This window comes from Corylus avellana, chromosome 7 (assembly GCF_965113065.1).
Source record: "Corylus avellana chromosome 7, dhCorAvel1.hap1.2, whole genome shotgun sequence".
Classification (NCBI taxonomy): domain Eukaryota; kingdom Viridiplantae; phylum Streptophyta; class Magnoliopsida; order Fagales; family Betulaceae; genus Corylus; species Corylus avellana.
Window position 1 is genome coordinate 25,229,721 of NC_142496.1, and position 11,866 is coordinate 25,241,586.

At 36.8% G+C, this 11,866-nt stretch overlaps 2 protein-coding genes across 2 annotated transcripts; both read left to right on the forward strand.

Annotated features, from left to right (window-relative positions):
* Positions 1 to 1,925: 1,925 nt before the first annotated feature.
* Positions 1,926 to 7,073, forward strand: LOC132184515 (G-box-binding factor 4). Its single transcript, XM_059598176.2, has 4 exons — positions 1,926 to 2,979; positions 3,069 to 3,140; positions 6,180 to 6,209; positions 6,563 to 7,073. The coding sequence occupies exons 1-4, from the start codon at positions 2,275 to 2,277 to the stop codon at positions 6,641 to 6,643; spliced, it is 888 nt and encodes a 295-aa protein (XP_059454159.1). The 5' UTR covers positions 1,926 to 2,274; the 3' UTR covers positions 6,644 to 7,073.
* Positions 7,074 to 9,628: 2,555 nt separating this feature from the next.
* On the forward strand, positions 9,629 to 11,769 carry LOC132183661 (Cupredoxin superfamily protein). Its single transcript, XM_059597021.2, has 4 exons — positions 9,629 to 10,337; positions 10,476 to 10,591; positions 10,771 to 11,169; positions 11,521 to 11,769. The coding sequence occupies exons 1-4, from the start codon at positions 10,205 to 10,207 to the stop codon at positions 11,584 to 11,586; spliced, it is 714 nt and encodes a 237-aa protein (XP_059453004.2). The 5' UTR covers positions 9,629 to 10,204; the 3' UTR covers positions 11,587 to 11,769.
* The last annotated feature ends 97 nt before the right edge of the window (positions 11,770 to 11,866 follow it).

The following is an 11,866-nucleotide window of genomic DNA, read 5'->3' on the forward strand; positions in this document are numbered from 1 at the left end:
AAGCTTGCACAATCCTAAAACTAGAGGATTAATTATCATCATCGAGGCTGAAATACCCTTGCTTTACAAGTATAATATTATCATACCCGTGACGTTGGCCAATTACTATTATCACCTTCCACAATGGGTACGTATATGATATTCTTATCTTGCTACTTCTTTTAAAAAAACAAAGAAGAAAAAAGAAAAAAGAAAAATCATTTAGTAGCTATTTAAGTTATGGGTTATTACATAAAAGAGAGTAATATTATAGTATATCGACATATGTTCATAAAAATGTACGAGAAAATCACAAGTGCTAAGAAAATATATATAAAAGTTTAATAATCTATTATAAAGTAATATATCATTATAGCATGCATCATCGATCATATCGTCTCAGAATCTTGTTGAGTACGTAGAACTTTTTGGAAGGTTCTCTGCATCTAACGGTCTTCAAATCGAGGGAGTCACTTTTAACGTTAATGGCCGATCGAGATACATTAAGAGCTTGCGGCTCCTGCGGCCAACTTGAATGGAATAGCTATCCACACGTGGAAAGTTGTCACATTTTCTCTCGTGTTTTTTTCTTTTGGCCAAGTAATAAAAGCTATATATAGAGAGTTCTCGGCAAGATATTGCTCTCTTAATTAATATTAATTAACATTAATATCCATTAATGGGTACAGCTCATTTTAAGTCAAAAGGTCGTAGAGAGAGAGAGAGAGAGAGAGAGAGAGAAAGACGAAATAATTAAAGTTTTAGGGGCTATAATTAAATTGAAATTAATATTTGCAGCAAATAATTGATTGTAGAATACAATTATACAAGTGTAGCGGTCCATAATCAATTAGAGATAATTATGGTTAGGAAAAGTTGAGGCTTGAGCAAGGCAGCTGGTTGGCAATGGCCCCTGTAAAGGGAGGACGTCTCCTAACAGCTTCATGTTTTTTTGGCTTCCAATTACTAACGTACGTACACGTGGACTACTGTGGACTGTCCATCTGGTTCAAGGATAAAAGAAACCCATGCATGCAAGAAAGCCTCTTCTACTACTCCCATACGTTCATACTCAACCCCTTCCAAATTTCTTTACGTACATATATAGAGAGAGATGCGTGAAGAGTTCAACTTCTGATGCGGGATTACGTCCAGAGAAATGCTTTTTGCATTTTGACCTTTATTTTGCATATATTTTTATTGAGTTAAAAAAAAAAAAAAAAATTGCTAAAAGCATTTGTAAATTATCGGTGAAGTCGGTCGGTAAAATTGGTTCGGTTAATAAATTTTATTTTGCCTACAGAACTGAATTTTGTCGAAAGAAAAAAAAATAAAAAGGTTTCGCCTACCGCCCATTGATTACTTGGTGTTGGTAGATGTCAGTCGGCTATCGGTCTGTAGGCTTTTTTTTTTTCCAGGCCTACACGCACATGCTAAGTTTTTTATGTTTTTGATGGTTGGATCAATGTGGTGGAGACAATAATTTGTGATTTTAGAAAATAGTTTTAAAAAACTGTATTTAGAATTTTAGAGAACCAAACGAGGACTTGCCAACAACTATATATATATATATATATATATATATATATATAGTAAAAAATGTTTTTAAAGTAGAAATTTAACTTTTTCTTTTTTTAGTCCTATGGTTTTTACCTTTTGGGTATCTGACTATCATTTATTAAAAAATGGTTATTTCGAATAAGGTTAGTTTTTTAAAGAGTAGCATGGGCCATATTAGTTGTTGGGCCGCTGTCAAAATATAGACAACATGGTCCTCGTTCCGACATGCCACGATTGGACAAGTAGGTACAGTCATCAGAGGATCATTGACCTATCTCTACACGACACCACAACACTTACATCCCATCGTAACCCATTTTGAGCTACAACAATCACACACCGTCGGTGCCAACTCAGAGACACAGACCGTCACTCCAACTCACCCACAATACCTAATCCACGGTCTGATACGCCCACCAACACTCACAGCCAGCACAGCCGCCCGTAACACTAGAATCCCCAAGTAACAAACCCCAAATAATCGGTCAACCGGTCACCGGCAACCGGCCTTCCCCCTCTCCCGGTCTCCCGGTTCCCCATTCTCACAACACATCTCTTTCTCTCTGTCCGATCCCAACTGAATAACAAACCCAACATTCTAACCCGCCCCCCCAAATCCACTGAGAGGAAAATTTCTAGAGCGAGAAACAGTGACCGACTGACGCTGAGAGGGGGAGAGAGAGAGAGAGACTGTGTGCGCGTCACTAAGAAGAAGAACCCATAGGATCGGCGAAAATGGCGTCGTCGAAGGTGATGACGTCACCGAACTCGGGTTCGAGGAAATCGGATCTACCTCGACGCTCTTCTTCTTCCTCCGCTACAAAGCCCCAATCACTCTCCGATCAAACCAAAAGCTCTCTCGCCAACGCCAACCGCGGCACTCTTGGCTCCTCCTCGATGACTGTTGATGGCCTTCTACGCACCGTTTACGACTCCAAACCCTCTGCCACCGAGTCCACCCTCCTCGACGCCCAAATCACAGTGATTGACACCCCAGCCCCAGCCCAGGGCCTCTCCGACTCCAAACCCAATGTGCCGAAGACCGTGGACGAAGTGTGGCGCGAGATCGTCTCCGGTGACAGGAGGGAATGCAAGGAGGAGGCGCCGGAGGACGAGATGATGACTCTGGAGGACTTTCTGGCACAGACCGGGTCTGTGGAAGATGAGGACATGAAGGTCGAGCCCAACGAGCGCCTGAGCGGAGGGGTCTTCTCGTTCGATCCCGTTCCGACAAGCCAGTTCGCGGCTCTAGACAGCATGGAAGGAGCCATTGTAGGGTTCGGAAATGGAGTAGAGGTGATTGCAGGCGCAGGTGCGAGTGCAGGGAGAGGGAAGAGGGGCCGCGTGGTTATGGAACCGTTGGATAAGGCAGCTCAGCAGAGGCAACGGCGGATGATCAAGAACCGAGAGTCCGCCGCAAGGTCCAGGGAGCGAAAGCAGGTATTGTATTGCTTACCGTTGTTGAGTTTGAATGATTTCTCTTGTGCATGTATATTAGTGTAATGAGGTTTTGCGTTTTGGAATTATAGGCGTACCAAGTTGAATTAGAGTCGTTAGCGGTGAGACTAGAAGAGGAGAATGAGCAACTGTTGAAAGAGAAGGTATCAGGAGGTTTAGTTTTTTGCCTTTAGAAATTTTAGATGTTTTATTTGTTGGGTAACATTTCGTGTTATGTGGAACTATGTTGCTGGAAATGGTTCTATTTTGTGGGTTATATCGTGTTATATTATGTTGAACTATGTGGTTTATCAAAAATTGGAGCACCATAGTGCAATCAGGTTAACCTCTCTCATTGGTGTTATGGAGGTATTTTAGCTACGACATCTTGCTTGGAAGTCGGAAGAGTAATAAGGATTGATGGAATAGTTTGATCTTAACTGTATGTGTGGTTAAATATTTGGTGTTTCATAATTTAGTTGAAAAACTTTTTTAAAAAAATTGGGGAAAATCCACTTTACCCCCTGAAGTTTCAGGAGTTTTTCAATTTGAACCTCAAAGTTTAAAAATTGACAATGTACCCCCCTAATGTTTCAAAAATTTTCAATTTAAACTTTCTATTACTAATTTCCGTTTAATTGGACGGAATTTTTTTATTAAAAAAAAAAAAAAAAAAAAAAAGCTTGAGGGTAATTACGTAATTTCATAGATTTCCGTCCAATTTTACGGAAATTAGTAATGGAAGGTTTAAATTGAAAATTTTTGAAACATTAGGAGGGTACATTGCCAAATTTTAAACTTTGGAGTTCAAATTGAAAAACCCCTGAAACTTTGGGGGTGAAGTGGATTTTTCCATAAAAAAATTTAATTAAATTTCATTTCAATTACCTGAGGCTGGCAGCAATTGTGTTCAATGGCTGTTTCAGTTGTCAAAAGTTGTTTTTCTTGATCAGTGTATATGATACTTTTACATGTAGTCCCTTGGGCGTCAATTGCAATCTCATTCCTCTAGTATTGTTATGTTCATAATTTCAATCTCATTCTTTCATACTTTTACATGTAGTATTGTTTTATTTTAAATGTACATTTTCAATCTCATTGCTCTAGTTTTCTTATTTTTTATTTTCAAATGTTCATTTGCAATGTCATTGCTCTAGTTTTCTTATTTTTTATTTTCAAATGTTCATTTGCAATGTCATTGCTCTTGTATTCTTACGCGTTAACCTTTCATCCTCGTATCAATATTATTCATGCCAGGCAAATGCATGCCATTAATATGTTGCTTCTTGCCTGACATTCTATCGTATAGAGTTCAGTTGGTCGTACATATATAATATTGGTGAAAATATGATTTGGGTCCTTACAACTATGTGTCAAGATTTAATTTGGTCCTTGAACTATCAGTTGTTTCAATTTATTGCATGAAGTTTTGTAAATACCTTAATATTATTCTTATCTTGCCTTACCGTTACCATACGAACAACATTGCGAATGTGATTTGTTTTTTGGTACACTTGTCTTTATACTGTTGACCTGACATGGTAGTCCACTTGTGGTCTGATGAGTCAAAAACACATGACACACCCATTGTTTTCTATTTATTTTACTATTTGTTTAAGAATTTAATTAACTATTTTCATATATCCTGATTTTGGGACACCAACATGTGGTTTAACATGCTAAGTAAGTATTATAAGAACATGTGTACAACAAACGTCTGCCCCATTAGTATCACATAGTGATAGTAAGCCGGAATATTAAATGCTACATTGAGACGTTTTGAGAACTTCAATAACTAAAATAAAACAATCAGTAATTCAGAGACAAAATTGAATTTGATACACAGTTTAAGGACTGAAATCTAACCAATTATATTTCTATCAATTTTCCTTGGGAAGCACGAGTCATATAGTACTCTAGAGACAGTTCACAGGGCTTAGCTTGCTGAGTATTTATATATGTAAATATGGATGTTGTCCTAGCTCTCACTTTAACATTAAGAGTGGGTCAAGGTCTAAGAAGACAAATGCTTGGAAATATCTCTTGGCAGTGAGTAACCTTCAACCATATATCAGTGTTAGATTTCACGTCTGTGTTTTTGTCTTGACATTCTGATTGCCTTGGATTTATCTTGTCTAATAAATATTGCTTGCACTTTATTGTTCGCTTCATACTACACTATTGTATTCTCGAATATCATGTACATTATGTCTGTTATGAATATCATGCTCTAAAAATGTCCACTTGGATCTTACACCTGCTTCCTTTCTTAATATACATGTGAATAAATTTAGTTTTGCATGAACTAATGATATGTGTTATGCATGTAAATAGACGTGGTAAAACTGATAAGTATGCTAATAGTTTTGTCATTCATTATCTTTACAACAAAACATTTTAATTTAATTATAAGACTCTCTAAGTGTTCTGATCTTTTTATCCATTTGCATTTCCATGCTAACTGCAGACTCTAGTTTCGTCTTTTTTTTTTTTTGGGGGGGGGGGTTATGTTTGTGTACTCTACATTTTTGCTCATCAAATCAGATCTCGGACATGTATTTGAACACTGACTGTTCTTTCACATGTTTTTTGAAACCAATGTTGCATGTTGCATGCACAAAGTTGAACTTTGATATCTACGTAATGCATTTTTCAATCAGCAAGCTTTTCTCTTACGGTTTCTAGAATTCTCGCACTACATAGATGATGATGCATGACCTTTTCCCGGGTTTATGACATATTTTGTCACATATCCATGCTGGGCTGTTCATTTTTCATGCTCAATTATGGAACTTGGTGCTCAATGAGAATTTATTAGCTGTGATTGAATCCAATTTATCGTTGCTATAGCATCACGTATTTGTAATCTATACCAGTTGTTGTTATGATTCAAAGTCCACTCCTTTGAATTCTTATCCTGTGTCATGTAGCTTGGTAGGAAAGTAAGTACTTCATTTATAATAAAAATAAAAAAATAAAATCTACTACTAATAAATATGATAGCTTTACTTTTTGGTTGTTTAGATTGAATTTCATTTGATGTAAATAATATGATAACTAGGCTTGTGAATTTTTACTCTTACTTTTGAGGTTTTGGTTGATTTTCCCAGTTGATTCTAAACTTTGTTCACTTTGTATTGGTGTTCATTCGTATTCTCTTGTCACCTTAAGAGTTCATAGTGATAAAAGTTTTTCTTTTGCAGGCTGAGAGGACTAAGGAAAGGTTTAAGCAGGTACTGATTTTTGTTTATAGTATTCTTTTATGAATATGGAAAATGTCAGTATTTGCTTAATAGAAGTTGTTGTAGAGTTGATGTGATTGATTTGAGGGTAAAACATTTGAAACTGAAAACTCCTTGCTTTTTAATTATATTCTCGTTTTCCAGTTAGATGTTATGCAGTGTATGGAAATTATTGGTTGATAATTTGAAAATTTTGATAATATTTTTAAACAGTGGAATAAGAAATAACCTTGTGAAATATTGCTATTTGAGGCTTTAGTCTTCTTTGGATTTACAGTTTCATGGAAAAAAGATTGATTTGTACAGGCTTTAGTCTTTTTTTGTTTTTGGTCTTTTCCCTGCAGATCATGGAAAAAATTATCCCAGTAGAGGAGAAGCGCAGACCACCGCGTGTCCTCCGAAGAGTTCGATCTTGGCAATGGTAGATTTTATATGCTTGAGGGGTGGAGAGAAACACACTTCGCTGACATAGGGGGGGAAAAGAAAACATCGTAGCTGGAAATTAATCGTCTTTTAAGTTAGATATTTCAACCCGATGGTTCATCTATAAGAGCGGTCGTGGTTTCTGATTACAGAAGACAAAAGGGGGATTGGAACCTGAGTCTTGAAGAGAAATTCCTTATAGCTGAAGAGAACAGGACTTCTATTGAAGGGGAGGGAAAGGCAGAAAATGTGAAAAGTTGAATTATGTAGTTAGTGAGTGTCCCAATGTGAATTCGTCTCACATAAATGCCTAAAAGGAGGAAAGAATAGAGTTTTCTGGGCTGGTATATAATCTATTATCTATGTTTTGACAGCTTTTGGCCAAAATAGAAATGAGGTTCTATGTATACTTAAGCAGGGGTGCTTTGTGAATCTGTGATTGTTTTGCAGAGGATGTCAATCATAATAGATAATACATCATAAACCCTATATAATTCAATCGGTCACATAAACTTTAAAGCAACCAATGGGGAAACCTTGTGAATAATAGAGATTATATTAATTTTGTTGTTGGCCTGATTAGTAAATCAATTCAGGCAATAAATACGAAAGAATATTTGAAGAGTTCACTTGTTCGAACATATGTTAAACAACAGCTTACCCTTTTATTCAAAATTTTTCACTTTTGTTATTCAAATTACTAGCAATGATTTGAGAAATCATAAGCTTTAAGTCACGTAAGAGTCGAGAAAGTGCATGCGGACGTGGTGTTTATTAACTGCGAATTTTGGCAGACTTCTTTTGCAGAAAGAGCACAATGTATTGGTAAAAGTAAAAGGCTGAAAGCAGCTTTTCTTTTGCTTTTTTAATTCTTTTAATTTGCCCTATATAAAAGATTGATTTGTAGGGCATTTGGAACTTGGAAGCAGCTTTCTAGTTTTGTATTATACTGTCTTATCTTTTTGTTTATTGAGAATTCTCAAATGGACATGTCCTAAAGTTAAAACTTGACGGAGTTATGGGAGAGAGAGTTACTCTATGTAGAAGATTTTACCTTCATTTAAACAGAGTGAGGTTAATTTTGTTTAGAAAAGCATAAGTTAATAGGTTAGGAAAATTAGAGTTATGTTGCGTCTGGTAGATGGCATTGTATGGTTGAAAGTTGATGAGATAAGAGACAAAAAAAAAGCTGCCATTTGTCTTGGTTTTGGTTTTTTTCATGACAAGTATTATAGTGCCTCTTGACCTATCCTGACTGAGGCTTGGCAGTTGTCGTTGTGTAGAAAAGCACCTCCAATTTGGCATCTCTCGCGCTCCTCATCCTGGTTTGTTTCTTCTCTTTGTCCTCCTCTCTTCTCCCAAACGGCTATAGTCAAAGCACAGAATAAAATTTGTGTCGGCTTCCTTTGTCGTTCCTAAACCACGGAGAAACTGCTATATTGCTGTTTTTACATAATAATAATAATAATGAATTACCTACAGGGAGATATATAGTTCTCTTCCTCTTACAATCTCTCACCTTCCCCGAAGTACAACCTTTAACCTCAGATCATGAATGCTTGCAGCCAACCCTAACCCCCTAGGGTGGCCGGAAAGCCACCCATAACCCCTATGGGAGGGCTTTCCGGCCACCTCTTCAATTTTTTTTCTTTTAATATTTAATTTTTAAATTAAATTAATAAAAAACTAATATGTTGGACGTGGCAAAACGGTGCGTTTAGTTGAGACTAACGGGCTTTAAACATTTGGGGGGAAATGTAACGGTGTGGATTAATTTGCCTTTTCAATTGACCTAAGAAGTACAAATTCCAAAAAAAAAAGTTTAGAGAGTTTTCTGTTTTGACGCATTAACTCAAGGATTTATAAGATATATACCTCAGTTTTTATCTCAAAAGTCATGTGGCACATATAATGGGAATGGCATCTCACAACTGTTGTAAGGCATTATCTTCAATTTGGACTCCCAAGTCTCCAAAGCTGCTCTAAAAAATCTTTGAAACTTGTGGTAGGTACTTGTGTGAACCTCATTTGGCCAATGGTCGCCTTTTTAAAATAAAAGAAAATAAAAAATAGTTTTTATTTATAGAGATAATTTTTTTTATTGAAAAATTTTAGAGTCATTTTTTGAATTTATAGACAAAATAGGTACATTACAATTTTTTAGTAGTTGGGGGGACATTGATACAATCTTTAGTTTAGGGAAACATTGCAAATTTGTATTAGTTTAAGGTGGGTATTTGTACTTTTCCCAAGTTTTTATATTCAATATTGTAGAATTCTGCAACTCAACATCACCACATATATCCTTTAACAAAACCTCTATGTCACAATCAAGGTTGAGGGGTTTGATACGTGTTCATTTTGACCTATATAGTTATATATCCTTTAATTGACATGAACCCGACCCATAAATTAAAAATTGCCACCCCTAATCTTTATCGCTGATATTGGTGTAATATACTCCATACAGTCCTAATCTAATATACAAGAGCATATAAGTTAACCTTAAGCAGAACTATGAGAATATTTGTATCACCTTATCAATCATCCATTGTAATTTGAAGTCCCAACCTCCAAAATTTATGTGACAGAAGCATATGGTCCCTACTCTCCATCGAATACCTAAGTTAAGAGTCTCTCAATTTGCAAAATGAGAAAAATTATAAGTGCTCTGTTGTCTTTAAAAAAAAAGGTTTCTTAGGTATTTAGCATCAGAAAAGTGACCCCAATAATTGATAATTTATGTAAAAACAACCAGTATAATAATAAGAGATGAATGATAAATGGGTCACAAGAAAACAATAAAGAAAACCTTGTTCAATTCCCTTTAGACCATGACCACATTTCTGATATGCTTAGGTGTTTATTCTTATTACTATTTGTACTCTTTATTTCATTAGAGAAATCTTAAACCCTTATGCATCAAAGTATGAGCATCATTACATTGTATAAAGTAAAGGAAGTGAGGATTACATAAAAAGGTAAAGGCTTCATAAAAAGAAAGTAAAATTTGGATTCCCCATCTCTCAAGAGAAATATTATTTAATCCAAAAATAGAGGCATAACAGGCTGTAACCACAGAACTAATCATTTTTGAATAATAATCCCCATCATCATGCATCAGAGCCACACAAATTCTCCTTCCCTGCCATCTGCAGCACCATTTTTAATCATCAACTTTTCTTAAAATCTTGTGGCAATTTTTTTCCACGAACAAAATCATTCCAACTTTTACTGTTTAAAATAATAAATCACACATTCTCCAATATCTATCTATGTCTGTCACCCATTCAAACTCCTCCCATGAAAAAGCCAAACACTACTGACATTTTAACAGTCTCTCTCTCTCTCCCACAAGCTTTCTCTCCTTTCTCTCTCACACATCGCATACAGAGACAGAAGCACACATTTTTCCAAAACGCCCTTTCCTTTGCTTTCCAAAATGTTCCCAGAGGGCAGGGGCCAGAGATAAAGCTACATAGGACTAAGGCCTCTCTTAACTAATTTACTCCCTCTTGGCCTCTTTATCTTTTCCCTTCACTAAACAAAAGCAGAAACAGCCGATGAAGGTCTCCTCCATGCTCATCTTCTTCCTCTCTCTTCTATTCTCACTCTTCCAGGCTTCTCTCTCCACCACAATACTAATAGATGGAGTTTCAGAGTGGAAGAATCCTGTTCATATAGGAGACTCCATCAGTAAGTATTAACTATCCACACACAGCGCTTACTAATAAAAAATCCACACACAAACATACAAAAAAAGGATGATTTTTTTTTTTTTCTTTTATATATACCAACTAACATACCTCTGCTTTGTCTTTTATACCTTCTCAGTTTTTAAACACAAGAATCACTACAATCTCTACATTTTCCAGAACCAAAGAGCCTTCAATCTCTGCGATTTCACTCAAGCCACACTTCTCAATAAACCCAACTCCACATCCTACACGGTATGTTTCTCTCTCTCTCTCTCTCTCTCTCTCTCTCTCTCTCTCTTTCTCTCATCTTCATCTGGGTACTCTAAAAATGGATTGAAAGACATTGTTTTCTCTCTGATCTTTTATCTGGGTACTTGAGAAATGGGTCAAAAATCATGAGGCACTAACCAATTTGTTCTTACATATGTAAGTGGCACCCATCACGGCCGGGTTTCTTCTACTTTGCCTTCAGCAATGGGTCTCTGAAAGCATGCCAAGCCTCTGAAAAGCTTTCCATAAAGGTGTCTTCCACACCGCCACCTGAAGCTTCCGCTATGCCTCCGGAACTTCCTCCAGTGGCAGCTCCAGCGCCATCTTCTGGTGGAGTCGTATCGTCCTCTCCGGCATTCGCTTGGCCTTTCCACCCTCGCCAAGCGGCTCCACCGACTCTGGCACCCACTGCAAGCTCTCCGGTGACTGTGCCGTCCTTGGTGCCTGATAAAGGCGACGGTATGCCATTTATCAACAGTAATCCTGCTGTGCCCCTGCCTACCGGTGAAGTCGACTCTGCTACTATTCGTCCTTTACCCACCTCTGGCCAGGGAGGACAGGCATGCAAATCTCTCTCTCTCTCCCTCTCTATATCTATACATTTATACGTATATGTACAAGTATTTACAGAACACCCTACTTTTTTAGTTTTATGCACTCCACATGGAAGAGGAAGGGGGGAGTGTAAACTTTATTGTGGCATTATGCATGTTCATATGATTGTGCACAGCGAAAAGCCATTTCTTTTCTTCTTTTTCAAAACAAAAATATTAACAAGTATATATATAAAACACTTACAAAATATTCAAAATGAAGTCTGAATTCCTTTTCCTTTCTGTTTTTTCTAATGGGAGTTTTGATGGGGTGTTGATTGGGGTATTCATTCATTGTGTATTTCGGTGGGAATGCAGGTGATGGTGGGGTTATTTGCAGTTCAAACGGCTGTATTTTGTGAGGTTTTGCTGATGCTGCTGTAAAAAGAGGGAGAGAGGTGTGTGTAAAATATATGATGAGTAGGGTAATGTGCAGCATCTACTGTGGGTTATTGATCAGTCTAAAGTAGCTTTAGGGTTGATGATTATACCATGTATTAATTTTGTATTTGTGATGCTGTTAGCTAGACCCTTTGCTTTGGAATCATTGGCACTTTTTGGTCTTTAGTTTTTGCCATGCAATCAAGCACCAGTGTACTACTACTACTTTTTCTTTCTTTCTTTCACTCTCTTTTCCTCCTTTTTCATATTCTGGAAAACAAAA